The sequence below is a fragment of the Emydura macquarii genome, unplaced genomic scaffold, assembly GCF_026122565.2.
Source record: "Emydura macquarii macquarii isolate MOO-44397 ecotype Brisbane River unplaced genomic scaffold, CSIRO-AGI_Emac_v2 contig_2897, whole genome shotgun sequence".
Taxonomy (NCBI): domain Eukaryota; kingdom Metazoa; phylum Chordata; order Testudines; family Chelidae; genus Emydura; species Emydura macquarii.
Window position 1 is genome coordinate 60,029,169 of NW_027133034.1, and position 20,493 is coordinate 60,049,661.

Below are 20,493 nucleotides of genomic sequence, written 5' to 3' on the forward strand. Positions count from 1 at the left end.
GAAACTCGACATGAATACACCAATAGCTTCACTTGGCCTGAAACAGCATTTTTTTGGCAAATGAACTATCGATTTGCATTAGTTCACTCCTCTCTAGACTGGACTATTTCCCAGAAAAACTGAATTACTGAGTTAAGTGTCCTCCCTCCCACAAAGCAGAAGGCTACAGAGATCTGGACAAAATTGAAGGATTATTTCTTAGAAACCAAAGACTCTCATTGGATCAGACCCACGGTCCATCTCAGGGCCAGATTTAGGGGCAGGCGACCACCTGGGGTGCTGGGTTTGGGGTGCAGTTTTTGTTGTTAGCAACAAAAGAGGAAAAGCGATCTTTTGAACTGAAGGACTAGGGTTAACATTCTAAGCCTGTCACCTACTGTAATAGTGCTACTGTTACACTATTTAATATTGGTCCACCCAATGTGTGTGCACAGTTCAATTTCTTGATGTTAGTACATTTCAATCATTCTTAAAATTTAAAAGTTTCTATAACCTTAAAGGAAACTAATTTTTTTATTTGCTTATATGGCATGAATAAATACAGATTTACAGATCCTAGCATGCAAATGTATTTTCTTATATGACAGAGATAAATCATGCATTCAAATAGTGCATCTAAGTCATGAAATGGATTACAAATTCAATAAAAATAAGGTATTCTAAAGTTTAACAAATAGGGGGCACCCAAGATGCTCCTCACCTGAGACGCCATTTGGTCTAGGGCCAGTCCTGGTCCATCTAGTTCAGTATACTTTCATAGTATTTACTATAATGCATTCTTGTAATTAATTCAAAGAGGGAATGGATCTTTGTATCTTACTATGTTCTTGGCTTCAATGACTTCCTGTGGCAATGAGTTTCATAGTCTATATGTATTAAAAGTATTATGTTGTGTCTTTTTTTCCCCACTTTTCAGTTTCATGGAATAACCCGTGCTTATACTGTACTACGAGACAAGGAAAACAGAGTGCCTGATTAACCTGGTTAATAACATTCAATACTCAGTACACTTATCAAGCCCTTCTTATTTGTCTCTCTAAAGTAAACAAACTATCTTCTCAGTCTCTTTATATGAAAGTTTTTCCATGAACATAGACGTGCAGGTAGAGGACTGCTGTAAGTCAAAACAAGTTGGCAGTCTTGAGTGCCTTCAATTTCCTATGATCTCAGCCCATCTTCACAGTGAAAAGTTCAGGTCCCTGAAAAAGAAAGTTAAGAAACTTGGCTTGAACTTTCTGAGACAAGCCATAAGTATTAATCCCAACAGGTCTTTTCAGAATCATTGCAGTATCAAGTTATTTCGTTGCTTTGTCAAGAAATAGCAAAGATGCTTTCAAGGAATGCATGAAAAGCTGCTGTCCCTCAGGAAAGAGGTTAAAGAACGAACTCTTTGTCATCTAACATGTGATCAGCTCAGGTGCGTACCTTATTACACAAGAATTTGCAGTGAACCATAACAGCCTGGTAATTGGAAGCTGTAGCAGCTGCCAATTAACAAAGCTTTATGCACAAAGCATTCAGCTATCAGAACTCCTTGATGCCTGTAGCAAAGATTATTGATGGCCATGGGACACCATCAGTGAACTAACTGCTGGATGTTAACATAATAAGTCAAACCTTTCCCTTGGAACCTAATGAATGTTTCTGAGACAGTCCACAGAAGTAGAGTACCTCCAAATATCCTTGCCTGGGTTCAATAGGCTCTCAACGAGGAGGGCTGCACTGTCCTTTTCCTAAAGCTCTTGGATGACAGAGTGTGTATGAGCCCTTTCAGTAATGCCAAGTGAATTTTCCAGAATACTTGCCATCCTATACACCACTGCATGAGGGTGACAAGGAAGCAGTGATGACTTCATCTGGGAAAGATTTAAGAGGGTGGCCTCAAAAGATTATCTTCCCAATTCTAATCCCCTCCTAGGGAGAGTTATGGTGAGAAAGCATTGGTGACTGACAAATCACATGAAGAATGGTGAAGCACTGCTGCAAAAGCCTTTCCAAGCAGCGAAGATCTTCCCCTCACCCAAGCTCTTGATGATTTTAAAGAGGTGGAGGGTAAGCCCAAACAGTGGAGAGCAAGAGAACAAGGAGTCTGGGCCTTCTAAGAATGGACAGCAAAAGAAACACCAAGGACCAGATTTTCCCAACCCCTACTCCTGCCCTTGGCATCAAACCCAACACAGAGGCCACCACCAAAGTCCCACTGCCCGAAGTCTCTCTCAGATTTAAATTTCTGCATTGAAGAAGTTCAGAGGAAACCTAAGGGACAAAACTCCAAAGGGCAATAATCCAGGCTCAGCATCAAACAGTGCTAAATCTTCAGAGATTCCATCCATAAGACACCTTATAACATGATTCTCAGAGATCAGAGTAGATGAATCGGAGAGGGAGGTGCATTTCAAACTGCCTGGATGCAAAGGACTGCTTTACTTGCCACAGCTCCTGATATACGCAAAGGCTGACTCTGAGGCTTAGACAGATCTTTCCCCCAAACAACTCCCAGAAGTCACTGGTAAGCAAGTAAATTAGATTTCAGGACCAGCAGCATTTTTAGAGGAGACTTTTCAGGGCATTTTTCTCCCTATAAGAATAATTTCTCATCCCACATGGAAGAAAGCAAGCTAATCCTATCTGGTTCTGATACAGTACCGCTTGTGCCTAGAGAACCTTCTTTTCCAGATGTACAGCTTCAGAGAGAACTTGACTGTCTCTCTCATGAGAACAGTTTAAAGATCTTTTTGCACCCTGCAGGAGAAGCTATGCTTTTTCCTGCACTTTACTGTACTAGGCAAAGTAGAAAGTGTTCCTGGGTACATAAAAAAATTGGTTACCACAAGAGGCATGCTTCTTAAACTCATTTCCTCAATGCCTGGTTCTCCACAAGGTTGGAAGAGAAAAATCTACCCAACTAATTTAAAAAAAAAAAAACCCACTAACTACTCAAACTATTTAAAATGAAAAGTGTTTGGCATCCTTGGACAATAGGTTGTCAGCACTGCATGAAGTTTTTCAGGTCATCAGTCAGAAAAGAAAGTGGTAGGGGGTATTCCTAAGATGCTTGGTATGAAAGAAAGGAACTTCTACTGGCCAACTGCCAACCCCTCTTTATGTGCTTCCCTCAGGGCGGGTAAGAGCCTGCAGGACATAAGCACACCATGCATACATTTCTCAAAAAAGTTTCATCACCATCTCCCTAAGCATGTAAATCTTAGTGTGGATCTGTGGAGGGAAATGTACATAATGTAAACTGCCAAAAAAATTAACTAAGTAGTGCAATTTGATTTAATGGATCAGGAAAGTATTCTTACCCCCACCACAATAAAAAAATGAAAACGCACATCTATGTCTGTTGCATTATATCTGCCTTTTCTATTAGGGATGTAAATATCAGTTACAAAAGAGAACCACTTAAACTATTAAAATTATATTGGTTAACCCTTTAACCAATATAATTTTGTGTCCGTCTCCCACCCCCCGCCCTCCCCACACACACACCACTCTCTCCCCTCAGCCCCTGGGTAACGCCACCAGCCCAGCTCAGCATGGAGCCCCCACTGTGGTCCCATGTTCTGTAGCAGGGTGCTCCACTGTGCCTGCACCAGGGTCTCTGCCTCCCCAGGCAGCAGTGCAGCCACTTCCTCCATTGCCCAATGCTGTCACCATAGAGATTGAACCCCCGTGCCACCGGTTAAGAGATAAGTAATAGTCTTATTGGTAAAACTAATACTAATCAGTTAACTGTATAACCATTTAGTATTTTACATCCTTATTTTCTATTTCCAGATTTATTAGCATTTACAGTATGTCACCCAAGATTCTAGATGCCTTGATCTCTTAAAGAACAAAAGTTATGATATACCACCAGAAGCCAGCATAAAAAGCACTGTGCACAATTACTTGTTAGCCACTGAAAGATAAATTCAGAATGCCAGCTGAGCAGTTCCCTAACTAGCACTTTATAACACTACGTACTAGGATTGCAGCCATCTGTTTTAAGATGTGCTGATACAACACAACCAATCTTCAAAGGGGAACCATGTTTTTCCTCTTGGAGAAATCAAACCCAGTGTAAACCATCAAGCTGATACAGGTAACATTTTCTAGCCACATTCTTACCCAACAACTCTCTCAACATGTAAAATCATATTAGTTTTAAGCAGTTTTTAAACTGGGCTTAAATTTGCTTCAATAAACCATTAAAAATACAAGTGTGGACTGGGGACAATGCTACAATAAAAGTCTAGAGTGGTAGAGAAGAAATTTTACTTCAGCACCACCTAGACATGATCTTTCATAATTCTGTCACTGGTAGCAGGAGAGATTTTAAAAAGACAGCAGAAGAGGAAACTGACTAACACTACTCAGTACCTTTCTCCCACAAATGCCTTACACCAAGAGAATAAGCAGCAATTACATATTAGTATGGAAGGAACATGATGCTACAACTGAGGCAGGAAAGTTAAATTCACTTTAGAATTGTTTGCATGAACATTAAGTTCAAAGTCATGTCTTGCTTCAGTAAAATATAGCCATACAACCATAACTAATGTTTATGTACCGCAACATATTTCATAATAAAATATTGTATGCATCATTTGAAAAGTACTCTTAACAGCCAACTCTGAAATGCAACCAGCTCTTGTGATGAGCTAACAACCAGTAGACAACGTACTACACAAGCAGGTGGGAGGAAACTGATTCAGCGAAGTTGTGACCTAGGAAAATCTGGCAGCTGAAAGTGCAGAAAAAGACTGCTGGAGGATGGAGGAAATGTGACTCAAATTATATAGAAGCTTTTCATATGAAAAAGTGTCTCATTCCCATACTTTGTCAGTTATCTACATCAAATAATTCTGCTCTTACGGTCTTTAAAAACGTAACTAGACACATCCAGGCCATGTCAACACTATGGGGACTATATCAGCATAGCTACAGCACTGTAGTGCTGCTGAATCAATCCCATATTGTAGATGCAGCTGACATCGATAGAAGGGATTTTTCCCATTGGTGTAAGGGCATCGCTTCCCTGAGCAACAATAGCTAAGCCAATAGAAGCATTCTTCCATCAACCTAGCTGTAGTTATACTTTATATTGAGGTTGACATAGCTACACTGCTCAGAAGTGTCGATTTTTCAACACCTTGTGCATAGCTAGCTTCTCTTTGTTTGAGGATATTTCACACATCACCAAGAGAAAACAAAATCACCGTTAAAGAACTGTTTATCTGAAAAGGAACACATGTATTAAATGTCTCCTACAGCTCGCCTAAATATGGTTACACATGTACCAAAAATACAAAATTGTCACACGAGCGTCTCTTACTATGTCCAGTATCAGAAGCTTCAAAGGAGGATACAAAAATCGTAACATCTGTCAATAGCTGGACATTATGGGAGAGATTTTTCTAAAGCACCTAAGCACCTTTCTAAAGCACCTAGGAAAGTGAGTCACACTGACTGGAAAAAAATCTATCCCTAAAACAGTCTGGTCTCTAGGGTATGTCTATACTGGAATTGAAAACCCACTGCTGGCCTGTGCCAGCTAACTCGGGCTCATGAGGCTCCAGCTGCGGGGTTGTTTAACTGCAGTGTAGACTTCCAAGCCCAGGCTCCAGCCTGAGCCCAGAAGTCTACACTGCATTTACCACCACCACAGCGTAGCCCCCCTGAATCTGGGTCAGCCAGTGCATCTAACTGCAGTATAGACAATCTCTGGTGTCCTAACCTGCATGCTACCCACTGATATTCATTCTCTATACCTATTGTAATGCCTTTTCTGTTCAGTACTGTTACAGGCTGGGTAAAATATTCAGAAGTTCTTAACTCCTGTTGACTTTCAATGAGACCATTCAGCTCCTAAATTAAACAACTTTCAAAAGTTATACAATCAACTCTTCTTGTAGAATTCAAATGAGATTCTTGAATAACGATAAAGTTTTTTAAGCCAGGCAAGCACAATTAACTCAAATAACATTACTTCTGTTAAAGGATTTTAAGCTACTGTGCACAGTGCCTTACAGACTTAAACTTAGTCTTAGTGCATATCTGTGCACCTTTTGCTGCCTGCTGTAACTGATCAGGTGCTTAGTTGTTGCTCTGGCAAGAATTCTAGAACATACAATATGCACAAACTGAAAAATAAATATTTTTCTCTACACTTTCAGTTAAAGCAATCTTAGATGTTACTTGTTACACTAGACAGTAAAAACAGAGTGCAGTGGAATTTTTAAGTTAGTGTCTCTTTGCAATAGTGTTAAATGTATAAATCCCAAAATGGAAAGCCTCTATTTATACTGGTTAATCCCAAATACGCTACATTTACAAGCAGTTCTTTAAACTTCCAAAGTCATCCCGTTGTATGTATTCTAAAATAAATACTGACAAATACAGATTTTTTCCTTTAATTTCAGCTCTTAAGAACAGTAAGAACCAACCCAACTTCACTGCATCTGTTTATATTCTTTAGGAAACCAATCGTAAGCATGCAAGATAGCAGAAGAATGGCTGATTCATACTAAATGTTCTTTGCTATATTATCATGTACTGAAATATATTCATAAGATTGTACGACTGCAAACTTCCTGCATCTCCTAAATCACTAAAGTGATCCAAAACACAAATGCTTACAATTAGAAATGCTTTAATACATACCTGTTGAATTTATCCTTTGATTGCAGTTAAATGAGGGGTTATTTGCTCTTCCAGAAAAGTTATCCTACAACAGCCAGGAAGACACATTAGATCTGTTATAGTTCTGAACCAAGTAAAGAAAATACTTCAGTTGCAAATGCCTCTACCAATGAGCAAGTTACACTTCTGATGCACCAAGAATATATATTGTAAATGCTCTTAATAAAGTCATGTTCAAGTCTAAAAATATTTTGAATTAATATATGCTAAATATATTTACATCTCTCTCGAAATCTTTATCTTCTACAGTTGCTAAATGATGAAACTGAGCAACATTTTACCTTTCACATACTTCCAGAGCACAATATTTGACACTCAAATTTTAGGGGCTGCCAAAATGCACACTCATTTTTAACATGTCACTTTAACACAGGAACACTGTAAATTCCCTAGATCAAGTGCTAAGATTTTTTTTTTTTTTTAAATAGACCTGTACTATTTTTGCTTCTTTGATGCCGAAAGTTCTGAATGTTTTTTGGGTTGCTTTTTTTTATTATTATTATTAAATTAACTGGAAGGAAGTTCTTACTTTTCCACTTTAGACAGATTAGGAATGCTATGTTTGATCTTCCCTAGTTATGCTAGCAAACATCATGGAAGTATGTTCACTGAGAGCTTTAACAATTTAATTGAAACAGCAAAGCTACTGAACATTTAACATACTTTTTAACCAAAATTTAAGTTACATTGGTTTGCTTTAGGCAAACATTTAAGAAGTCTAACCAAAACCCAATTAATCCCTTAACACTGACTCTTGATTTCTGTGATGTCATCATTGGCTGTACACCTCCACTGAGAATTCTCTAATTTTACCACCTCTTGTCAAGCACTGGTGCAATTCCACTAATGTTAACAGTCGGAGTGCTAGCATGTGCTATTTGCAGTGGGGTTTATTACAAGGTGGATTGATTTAAATCACAGCAATTTAAATTACATATTTTAATGATGATTTATATCAGCAAGCAGGAAACCTTGATTTAAATCATCAATATTAATCTTGTTTCACATTTGTATTTTTTAGTTAGTTATTTTTCTAAAGAACAGTTGATTGGTCAGTAGCCATTTAAACATGTTGACTGGCAGCTACAGATAGCCTTTATACAAAATTTAGTATTTTTCATTAACCAGAATACATTATATTTACACACATTTACTCAGTAATATAGCTAAACATATACTTATTCAGAATCTTAGTTTTTATATTATTGTTAGAAAATGGTGAATGATGCATTTCTTATTTACTAGAGGACTAATTTTTTTTAGTTATAATCTGTGTTAAGCTGTATTTGGATGGAAACGAACTCACAAATGGTCGAAAACCACATTTTAATTATGTTATTAAATAAAACTAACTTAAATGTGCTGGATACTTAAGAAAAAAAATGTATAAAACATGTTTTACATTTAAAAGTTAACTGATTTATTCAACCAAAAAGTATTAAATGTAGTTAGGGAACTATTTCTGTGGTGAACTGTTTCTGTTCACCACACCTTCAAGAGTCTAGAACTAGTAGAGCTCAAACTTTCACACCTCGTTTTATCCATATATTGAAAGAGAAAAAAAGCTTGTGTCCTTTTTTTCAACTCCCAGTTTCCCAATGAACTAGTCATTGAACTGAACTAGTTGCATAAAATGAAATGAAGACAATCTCTCTGAACCTGCAGAAGAGACTACTGCTATCAAAAGCTTGTTTAACACTTCAGCAGCTTGGAGGCTTGATCTTCTTTAAAACATAAGCAGCAAATAGGTACTGCTTAATGTATTTTAATTTAATGTAAATTATTTTAATATATTATAGTAAATTTAGGCCTTAACACATTGCCATACTTTCAATTAAACTTTAAATTTGCTTATTTTTTAAAAATAAAGGTTTAATTTTAAAAATTTGACTATTTTTAACATCAATTTTATTCACCCTGCTTTTCTACCATATCGTTGAACCCTTCTCAAAGCAGATCACTAAAGCAAAACAGGTATAAATTGCTATTTTGAATGTGCATACGAGAAGTCAGTTCCTTTGATAACTTTAGCTTTATCCCAAATAGTTCATATATAAATCAATATTTTTACATGCAATCCTGGTTAAAGAGAAGGCTGGATTTTTAAATTTGTGCATAATGCTATTTCAGAGCCAATATATGGTAAATTCTGTGCAACAATTTTTTTGGGGGGGGCTGAATACAACAAACATTGAACAATTAGCTACCTCTTTTTAACCTTCTTTAGCTATTCTTATTTTCACCTGCACACCAATTTACAGATCTAGAGAGAAAACACCGAAGTAAAATACTGAACAGATTGTTAAGCAAGCACAAATCAAGCAAGTTAGAACAGCAACATTTCAAGAGTTGGGAACTTAATGAACTTAAAAGGAGAATTTCAAAGAGCGCCAACAATTGAGAAATTGATTTCACTTCTTCGTTGCTTACTGAAGAACTCCACCAATTAGTGAGTAAGCCCTGGTCTACACTTACCTGGAGATTCGGCAGCAGTCGATGGGAGTTACACAAACTACACAGAGTAGCTTGCGTAACTCACATCGACTCCTGTGCTTCCCTTCTGTGCAGTGTCTTCACTGTGCTGCGCTACTTGAGTGGGTGATTTTACTCAGTCGACTTCCTGATCAATTGAGCAGGTCTACACTGACTGCTCAATCGATCCAGAAAGATCGATCTGGCGGCGGCGTCAGTATAGACATGCCCAAAGACTTTGGTGCTTTCCCCACCATCACTCTTTTACTACAACCAGTCCACCCTCTACTAACCAGTCAACTTACAAAGCATTAGTCAAACTAAGTTATAAGCCAATGTGTCAATTATGTACAAAATAGATTTCCCGATAAGTGTATTATTTAAATTGTGAAATCCCCTCACAAAAGAACAGTTTACAGGTAAAACTAAATTCCTCTTTGCCTGCGTGTGTCCAAAAACCTGAAGACTGGGTCTTATCGATCAGTTCCCAATACCTATGGCAGATTAGACTTATCCAGGAACCCAGTCACTTGGGCTACCACGCTCAGTAACCTATGCCTGAAAGCTGCATTGGAAGCAGCTCTGATATCTACCTAAATGGCATATAAAAAGCATGTATGGCTTCCTAAACTGCTACACAGATTTATTTTATTGAATCAGTCTGTCTCTGAGAAGAGATCATGATACATTAGCCTTGGTAGGTAAAACCTATCTTCTAGGGAATGCCAAGTCCATTCCTGTTCGGACACCAGGCATGGATTAAAAAATGGCAATTTAAGATTCCAATTCCTAACCGCATCTTCAGTGGTAGCTTCTCCTAGGCTAATGTGATAAAATGGCCCCGAGACAACTGTTTGAGAAGACAAGGCAAGGGAATGATAATCTAACAGGATCATCGCTTCCTAGTATCATAAACGCAAGGCTACTTGGGAGTCACTAGCATCAACATTCCTCCAACTGTCTTAACTTTTCTCATGATCCATGGGAGGACATGGGGGGGGGAAGAAGACACACGAGAGACTGATCAGCTGCTACATCTATTGCCTAGGAATAGGGGGGTCTCTGTACCTCATTGAGAGCTTGGCTGCCTGTGGCTCAATGGAGGGATAAAGAGATCCACTTCATGCCTCCCCCAGATAAAGCACTCTGAAAGGACAACTGTGCTGTTGAGGGATTAATCACACGGTCTGACATGTCAGGGCTTGTCTACACTTAATGCTTCAGTGGCACACCTGCATTGCTGTAGCGCTTCAGCACAGACACTACCTACGCCGGAGGTTCTCCTGTCAGTATAGGCAATCTATCTCCCCAAGAAACAGTAACTAGGTCGGCAGAAGGATTCCTCCATTGACCTAGCTATATCGACCTAACCCTCGGTGTAGAGTGTTGTCTCTCAGGGGTGTGGATTTTTCACAGCCCTCAGACATGCAGCTATACCAATGTAAAATCCTAGTGTAGACGAGGCCTCAGCAAGCCCACTTCCTAGTTGAGGTGTTTGCCAGGTGAGTAGCTTCTAAGGCTTTGAGATTCTTCCTTGCCTATTTTAAAACATTCATCTCTCTGGCTAAAGTTATGCTCCCAGTATCCTTTGGTAAAACCATCACTGTGCCAAATCAAATGAGGTGTACCATGCTTTGACACAGCACCCTTGAACACTCACAGCTCTAAGCTGGAGGAGGTTGATGTGCATCTTTCTTTTGTATCTGCACCATGTCCCATGAACATTTCTAAATAATTGTTCCTTCAAGTGCAAAAATCCCAATATCGTTCACCCTGGAATTCTTGCGATGGCATACTTTACAATAAATTCTCTGGGAGTTCTCACCAGAGGTACTGCCTGACCACAGAACTGAAATAAATTAATACCTGAAGCCCCTTTAACTGGAGGCTATACAGACAGGAGATATCAGGAGTGTTTCTTAAGCCAAAACACTAATTGTATAAAGTCAGAATCTGGTGCATTTGTGTAATTCATGAGCTTCATTCACTAGATTGAAGACTTTTTCCTCTCCTGAAAAGGGAAAACTGCTCCAATGGCAATGACCAAGACGACTGATCCCTGGATTAAACTCTTCAGCGTGCTTCTCAGATGACTCAAGGTGGCAGCGACTCACAAACAGAATGTGGACATGGTACTGCTGAAGTATTCCTCTCCCTTAAACCCCTCTAAAACCTGAGGGTCATACCCCAATCCACGGGTAGGCACCACAGGGGTACCCTTGGTTTGATTGAGAGTCTGAAGTCCATCATTTCAGGGAGCTGTAACTCCCATTCCCTTTCTGCTGGGGCCCTGGCATAGTGTGATTTATAAACTCAATTTCTAAGAGACCAAAACAGAAGGGATCTCGCTCTTTTCTCCATTCACATTTACTTGAGGCTCTGTGGGCAGGCTGTCATCTTCTCTAATGAGAAGCAGGTCTCCGTTGGGTGATTGTGGCTGCCTCTTCATCTCCCCCAGACAGAACAGGGGAAGGCAGAAATCTCCCACATCATGTTAGGGATTAGGTCTGTTATTTGCACCCCACTCCTCACACCCTCCATGGAGTTATCTGTGCAGTACAGTGGGGTTTGTCCAAGGCCCTTCCTTGCTGGCTCCAAATCTTCAGCTTAGTAGGAAGGAGGATACTTTTCTGAAATGGACCTTGACTTGTATACCGTTGACAAAGACTTGGCCTTTGTTCAGGAGTATGTGCTTAGCAATTTTCCTCATAGTGCTTTAAGGTATCGTTGGACACAGTCATCTGGTCTAACTCTGTATAAGATGGGCAAGCAAGATTCCTTTTTCAGCACAAATCAACTTTTAAAATCAAGACAGAAGCACATGCTTCCTGATTAACTTTGAAACTGAAGTTAATCAAATTCCTGAGATGATTAGCAAATTAATCCTTGCTGTTTGCAGCCCCTGAACTGTCAGATATCAGAAGAACCATCTGTTGATTTGGAATTAACTCACCTGTCCCGACTGATAAAGTCTAGGTGAGATAGAAGAGATACTACTCCTTAAACTGCTCATAAGGCAGATTTGCAATTTAGAGGTTTTATGAGCCAAACATTCAGATAAAAAACTTTTTTTTTTGCAAACAAGAATTGCAGTCATACCCATCAGCATCTTTGGAGAGCTTCACAGGCTCACATTACATTGAAGGGCAAAACAACATACTAAAAACATTGAGAACCTATGATTAATTTTAGGAAACACTAAGGTGGGCTGATAGGCACATAGTATGCATCCTGAAAACCTGTGAGGCGAGAAAGTTGCCTGGTTCAGCAGCTATGAGGAAACAAAAGAATTAAATTTCAAGTTGTTTAAAACTAGTAAGTGTTGCCAACTCATGATTTTGTCATGAGTCTCGTGATAATTATTGGGTTTTTTTTAAGCCCCAGCTCCTGGAGTCAAGTGAATACGTGATGATTTCAGCCTTCATTCTTAGAGAAAAAATAAGTTTCTAGCCCTCATGGATGTGGACAAAGCTTCAAAATGTGACCCCAGTGCATCCTAACAGCTCAAAAAGCAGAGAGCAAATAAAAAGAACACTAAATATATTACTTTTACATAATCTCATGATTTTTAAGCCAGTCTCATGTTTTTTGGTGAGCCTAACTTTTTTTTTTTTTTTTTTGCATCTGGGGTTGGCAATACTGCAGAGGATACTCAAGCCCAAGACGACTGCAGAACATACATGTTCATATTTTGAACATTTGCACTAACTACAGTGGGTGGCATCTTATTTTGGATTTGGGTGGAGTTTCATTTATAGGCAAAACCTGGAAGGTTACAAGTGATTTTTCCCTCCTATTCAACCCTGCTTATAAGTAAAAGATCTTTGTGAACTAATTGCACACGTGGCCGTTCGGCCTAAAATTCTAAATAAAACCTGCCCTGGGACAGGCGGTGTAAAGCTGCTCTACCTCAGATCAGGACCCATCCAAAACAGAGTAAGGTCACAACTAGAAGAACTGTAAACACAGTCCTTCAGACTTCATCCAGCCATAGCAAAGGCTGAAGTTATAAGACAAGGAGTTATAAAACTGCAGCAACAAGGCCACAAGTGACAGACAGAATCACTGGACAGATCAGGGAAAGTTTCTTCAATGACCAAAGTCCAAATGGAATTAGGGCAGAACCTTCAAGACACTTAAATGTGCTTCAGGAGATCAAAAATCATAGAAGCTAAGAACTTTCCTCCAAGGCAACTGCTGAAGGTACAAAACCCAAAGATAAAAATCTTGCACACATAATGCTCATTTGATGTTTCTTCACTTGTGCAAAAATAATGTGCTCTGAAAAAAAGAACTTTCATGATTATTTATCATCTGTGTATAGAACATCATAGGCAGAGATGGTGGTGCTTTACAGACAAAAAAAAAATTCAAGTCCCTACCTAAAACAGCATGCTTTGTTGTGTTACTCTATAAAGCATGTACATGATGCTTTACCGAGTAACACATTTTCCTGTCTCAAATGTAAGAATTTTATAGAATGCTCATTACTAAGTGCCCTTGAGCATACAGTGAAAATTAGAGAAAACAAAATTCAATGGTTGAAGTAAGAAAAGGTGAGAGAATGGATGACAAAAATGGAGGCAAGGAATTCCAGGAAAAGTGGGCTTCAGACAAAGAGAGAAGACACTTGTAGTGGATGAAAAAAAGAGACTGTTCCAAGTACAGAAGTAAAAAAAATCACTGGAGCAAAAGTGAAAATCAGAAATGAAGGAAACAGTAAGCTGGTATTATAGGAAAGGACATAGCAAAGAGGAACTAAAACAAAAGATTGAGGTAGCAGGGTTGGGTAGACACCCTGCTTATAGGCAAAAACAAGTTGTTAGGAGACAGGAATCCAACAGAGATCAAGGAAAAGGAACTTGCCAAGCTCAGCAGGAACACTTTCTCAGCACTTTTGATGGAGTGGAAGGGTAGGAATATTTACTTTACAGAAGTCATGGTAAACATTGAAGATTAGAAAGTCTCTCCCTAATAATAAAGGCTTAGGAAATCTAGATCTATGCCTTTCTTTAGTTTCCATAAAACCTTGGCCCCTAACACAGTCACCTGCGCACCAGCCTATCACCCCAATGCAAGGGAAGAGGGACATAGGGGATTGTACTACTTGTCTCTCCTCGGCCCCCGTTTAGATTAAAAGGAGATGGTGCAGGAAGTGTAACCAGGCCCCAGCCCCCTTTCCCCCCATTTCATGGTCTCGTACCAGCTGCTGGAAGTTTGGCACGAAGAGTGCCACGCTGTCCTCGATCTCGGTGTCCCAGTCCTCATCTCCCATGCTGCAGGCTCTCAATCTGAACGGAGGGGGGCAAGAACCGGTTACCGGCGGCCACGGGAAGCTGCCCCCACCTGCCAGAGCCGACAAACAAGGTGGCCACGAGGTCCCTGATCCGAACACCCGCAGCACCGCACGAGTCCCGCTCCTCCCCCACCCAGCTCTTCTCCGCGGGGCCCCATGCTTTCCGCTCCGCCCCTCCGGGCTTCCCACTAGTTGCTGGCCCGGCGGGCCAAGGCCCCCCACCCAGCTCCCTTCAGCGGGGCTTCCCACCACAACGCCGCCCGCTCCCTTAGACCAGCGCCGGCTAGCGAAGCCATCGACCCCGTCCCCACACCGGCGCGGCAGGAAAGCAAGCGGCGTCCCGCACCCTTTCACTACATAACCCGCGCCGCCCCACGCAGCCCCAGCTCACGCGCCACAAAGAACAAGGGCCGCGCGCACGCCCCCCTACTACAAGTAGGCTTCCACTCAGCAGCACCGGCAGCACGTGCCGCTACTTACCAACCGCCGCGCAGCGTCTCGTCATGGTGTCACGTGCCGCGGCCACCCACCAATGGGGACGCTGCTGCGCAGCAGCCGTAGACCGCGCTGAGCTGCTGCGAGAGGGTGTGTGTGTGTGTGATGTGAGTCATTCTCAGCACGTGGCTCTGTGTCGGCGAGCGTTCTCCTGCAGCTGCTCTGGAGGGTCCCTGCCACCCTGGCCGCTCCAGGGGCTCTTTGTGGGGCTGTGTGACGCTGTAGGCCCAGTGTCTGGCGATGAGGAGCCCAAGGGCAGTGGACAGGCAGAGCTCTGTGTGTGACAGTGTAATGACTGCCTGGTGTGGTTGTTTGACTTAGCAGTGTGCCTAGTAGCTAGGGTGACCAGATGTCCCGATTTTATAGGGACAGTCCTGATATTCGGGGCTTTTCTGATATAGGCGAATTCCCCAATATTCAGTCCCACATAAATGATTTAGGCACCTGACTCCAGGAGATGGGTTCGTGTTTGTGGATCGTTAAGCAGCCCTTCAGCCTAGATTTAGGCACCTATCTCCCATTGGCTAGTTTAGGCAGCTCCCTGCCTAGCACACTGACTGAGGTGGATAGCATTCTTAGGTGCCTAACTATCCCTATTCATTATATGGGGAGCCTAGGTGCCTAACTCAGGCTTTGTGAATTGCAGCATTGTTCCTGTGATTTTCTAGGAACCTAAAAGTTGGGTGTGTGACACTCAGCATTGCAATGCCTATGGCCCTTTCTGGATCCAGGCCTATTTGTATCACATTACAAGTGAAGGTATGGGGGTCACTATGCAGTAAGGTTGTGTATGTGCATGCCACTGTGCAGAAGGCTAGGAGAGGGTCACTATGCAACCAGTGTATTGTGTGTGTAACTGTTTGGCCTAATTTGCACTGGAATAAATGAGTTAGTGCATCCACTCTACCCACCCTAAGGTGGTGAATTATTTGCCCTAGCATCACCACTAGGATTGCTGTACACCAATTCAGGTGGCATTTATCTTTGACAACTTTATCTGGGGATTGATCCATAATTCAAATTCCTTGGGAAAAGAATAATTGCTTGGAAGAGATTAGCAAACCAAGACTGTCTGTTAAATGCAGTAATTGAGCTAGCTAGGTTGTTAGGGGCTTGTCCACACTGGCGTTTATGCCAGCACAATTTTTGTCACTCAAGGGAGTGAAGAAAACACCCTGCTGAGCAACGTAAGTTTTGTCAGCATAAGCACTAGTATAGCCGTGTTATGTCGGCAGGAGAGAGCTCTCCTGCTGACATAATAATACCACCTAAACGAGGGGCGGTAGCTATATCAGCGGGAGAGCTCCCCCACCGACATAGGGCTGTCTACACTAGCGCTTATGCCAGTAAAACTTATGTTGTTCAGCAGAGTGTTTTTTCACACCACTGGGTGACAAAAGTTTTTCCAGCATAAGTGTCAGTGTAAACAAGCCCTAAGCCTTTGAAGGCCAATTAAAGAGTCATCTTCTCAGTGGGCCATCTTCTCCGATGCGAGTCATGCATGTACTCCCCATTCCATATAGGATTTGTATGGATTTGGAGAGAGAATGTGGGAGAGGGATGATTGAAGGAACAGAAGGAATTCAACAACTGAGAGGGCTCTGTCAGCCCTGACAATTGTCAAAGAAGACATCTTTCAGAGCTGACATCACCAATTGTGCTTGTATGTTGTGGCTACCTTGGGGGACACAAAATCGATTGAGCATGCACCAGTTCAGACTATCCCACTGCTTACCCCTATAACATTTCAGGATAAGTTATCCCAGTTGCTGCCTCCCCAATTGATTGAAGCACTTCTGTGTTTGGATACAAGGTGCTTTCCTGTTGATTGAGAGGGAGCAATTAGTGTAAACTACTCTGGTGTAGACAAAGCCTCTGTAACCAAGGAAAAAAGGTAACAAGATAACTAACATACTGTACAATCTTAATGTAGACAGGTCAATTTGTAGTTTTACCTCAGTTTAGCTAATCAGGATAAACCAGGTCATCTCAACTAGTTAACTCAAAGTATAACTACAATTTGCCATGTCTACCATAGGATTTTACATTACCTATCTCCTTTTGAAAAACACTTTAAAACTGTAGTGCAGATTTAGCCCCTGTGTCTAGTGATGCAGGGAGGGGGGGCATGGTTTGTTTGTCAGAAGAAATTCCTTTCCTCCCAAGCCCACCACCAGCCTTTTGTTGTGAGACATTGCTGTGATTACTGGAGACAGAGTTTGCACTGAATTCAGTTGCAATTTCCCCCCTTTGTATTTATTCAGTTTTCAATGCCTGACTTGTACAAATAAGTATATGTATTGTATATGTCTTCATTTTCATGTGTAAAATACAGTATATTACAATGTGCTAGTTAACTCTAGCTGCCTCTTCAAGGCTTTAGAATGGGTTTTCTGCCTTCCATTCATAGGAATTTCACAAATAAACAAGACATGTATATGAAATTTAAAACATAGATTTGTGTCTTCTGTCTGTTAATAGAACAATCAAGTCTTTCCATCAGTGATTTATCTGTAGGTCAATCTTCCACATACCTCAAAATATCTTTCCCCTATACTTATATGTTAAATAACATGCCAAGGAATGTATTTCCTCTAACATATGGTATGCATATGTTTGCATTTGGATTTTATGAACATATTAGAACATTGTGTTTATCTCAGCCCATAGTTTCAAAAGCTTTGTGTGGCTACCATGACCAAGAAATTTATATAAAAAAAATCATAGTTAAGTCATATGTTTCTCTTTCTCCTTTGACATAATAAATATATTTACACTTTATATTCATGAGCTTTTTCTGTGCTGCTTGATTTGATTTATATCTGACTGTGAATAACTTTTGTAAAGCAAGAAATTTATATGAATGTAAAAACATATGTATATGGTTCTTGTGCACCTAAGAGCAACAAATGGACAGTATGCTGGGATCCTAAACAGTTCGGTTTGCTCCCGCTATTAAATGCACCATTACAGGAGTTTACAGCAGAAAGGTCTAAGACCCTGTGTCAGAATGCAAGAGTGTTACTATTATTATTTACTCACTCCAATGTCAGGTTTTATAATAGAGATGCAGAATTAGTTTTGTTGACTCACTTTGATGTCAAGTGTGGTGGGTCTTGTTACTTCCAATCCAAGTTGGAATACCTTCCTCAAGGAAGCGTGGGTGGAAAGGAACATGAACAGCATGTCCATCTTAGGGACAGCTAAACTCAGAAGAGAAGTTCGTTTTGTTGTTTTTTAGGTTAACAATAAAGGCAAGCCCTAGGAAGGGAGCAACTTTGGACCATATCCACTCATGGGTTTATTCTTGTTTTGGAAAACGGTGGGAGCTATAGCTGCTTACAATCACTTGCAGTAACTGGGGGAAAAAAACGTGGCTTTATGGTCTTATTACTCAGTGAGGTGCAAAGAAATTCTAAAAAGTTTTCTTACACTTTTATTTTTTGTTAACCTTAGAAATGTGAGGAAAATGTGATTATTCTAATCTTAAAAGAAAGGGTGAGGCTTGCTCTATGCTAGAAAATTAAGTCAATTTAACTATGTCTGTCGGGGCTGTGAAAAATCCACACCCTTGAGCAACCATACTCAAGCCAACCTAAATCCCCATTCTTCTTCCATCGAATTCTTCCTTGATCTAGCTACTGCCTCTCAGGGAGGTGGATTACCTACACTGAAGCGCTGCAGTAGCATAGTTGTAGCATTTTAAGTGTAGACAAATACTGAGAGCGTAGAATCTCTCAAGTGTTCATTACACATTGATGTTATACTGGTGTTAAAACAAGCAAGAAACAAACAGTTTAATGAATAAAAACTCCAACCAAGCAGAAAAAACAATTTGACAAAAACATTCAGATTTTCTTTATACATCATAAAAATGAAAAATAATGACCCAAAAAAGTCACCTTGGCAAAAGCCTAGTGTTTTACAATTGATCTTTGAGAAAATGCCTTTGTTACTGCCTGTGGTTGATTAGTGCTTAGGTGCTTAAGTCCCAGTTTTAGGCTCCACTGCAATCCACAAACTTCTGCTCAGCTGTCACCTAACCCTGAAGGAGACTAAACTCACTCAGAACTATAATTTTTGCAGTAAAAATTCTCTAGGCATCTATGTTTCGGCATCTGGGCACACACACCTCACTCTAGGCATCCGGGTGCCCATCTCCCACCTAAGTCCCAGAGTAATCCACCAACTAGAGAAAATAGGTTCTCCTCCATCTGTATCACCCAAAGGGCCCAAACCTGTAGCCATGCTCAGAGGTTGTCTACCAGATCAGGTCCTAGTCAAAACTGGCTGGAGGAGATGGTGGTACTGCTACTGCTACCCACCTTATAAATTTTAGCCCACTTGTTACAGCACTTAGCTGGGATGTGGGAGACCCAGCTTCAATTCTCCTCACTGCCTGAGTGGGAGAAAAAATTTGAACAGGTTTTCCCCCACCTGCACTGAGTACACTAACCACTGAGCTATAGGGTATTCTGATAAGGATGTCCCACAATCTGTCTTGTTGGTTTATTCCACTCTGTATAAATAGTCATTGGAGCAAGGAGGCTAGGCCGTAGGCCATGCACATCTCTAGTGAGTACCCTAACCACCAAGCTATAAAGTCATTCTCACACTTATACTGTCTCTGTTCCAATGACTATTTAAATATTTATGCATAGTGGAACAGCTCCAACAGGGAGATTGAGGAAGCTCCCACATCACAGTATCACATAATTTGGTGGTTAGCACACTCACTTAAGGGATGTGGGAGAGCCCTGTTCAAATTCTTTCTCCTCCTCCTAAAGAAGGGGATATTCTGGGTCTCCCACATCGCAGCTGTATACTCTAACGCAGTTACAAGGTGGGCAGTGGCAGTTCCTCGGGCCATTTTTGTGGAGCGAGGCAGGTGCCTAACTTATTCTTACAAGAAATAACTTATGCACCTAAGCTACCTGACTCCAAGGAAGGGGTTTGGGTTCCCAGTAGTGGATCAGAAGCATCAATAGGCACCTCCCTGCAGCCTGGATTTCAGTGCTTCTCTCTGTTAAAAGGAAGGGGCTCAGGTCACACCACTCTCATGGGCATCTCTCATTGGCTATCTTAGGCAGCTTTCTGCCTAGCATGTTGGCTTTATGGATTTAATTCTAAGTCACCTTTCTCTCTCCCTCCATTCATTGTCTAGAGAGCCTACGTGCCTTACTCAGCTTTGTGGATTGCATTGTTGTTCCAGTGATTTTCTAGGTATCTAAATCCCTTTATGGATGCAGGCCTTCCACTGTAAGCTGGTATAAAGGAGATAGGAAAACTGAAGTGATTTTGCTGTCAAGACCTGACTGCACTAGAGCACTGCATCATTTCAGCCTCATAGCTAGGCACTTATAGCACCATTTGCTCCTGAAAAAATTTAGTGCATCTGCACGCATTTCCTCCAACTATGCATCGTGAATGCTCAGGTTATCTATTCCACAGTTCTCAAGTCCTTAAAAAAGTAGTCTCAAGTAGTGCTCAAGTCCTTAAAAAAAAAAAAAAGGAGTGCCAGAACTCCCCTGGACCCAGCTCCC

General features: G+C 40.9%; 1 protein-coding gene across 2 annotated transcripts in view; it reads right to left on the reverse strand.

Annotated features, from left to right (window-relative positions):
* The window catches only part of DDX4 (DEAD-box helicase 4), a 101,978-nt gene extending 87,094 nt beyond the window's left edge, over positions 1-14,884 (reverse strand). Inside the window, exons 1-3 of one of the 2 annotated variants that reach the window (XM_067568845.1) lie at positions 14,802-14,884; positions 14,363-14,450; positions 6,649-6,712 (exon numbers count right to left, since the gene is read on the reverse strand). In XM_067568845.1, the coding sequence (XP_067424946.1) occupies positions 6,649-6,712; positions 14,363-14,434 (136 nt within the window). In that variant the 5' untranslated portion in view covers positions 14,435-14,450; positions 14,802-14,884. The remainder of the gene's footprint in view (positions 1-6,648; positions 6,713-14,362; positions 14,451-14,801) is intronic. The other variant, XM_067568846.1, reaches the window with a different exon arrangement.
* Positions 14,885-20,493: the final 5,609 nt, after the last annotated feature.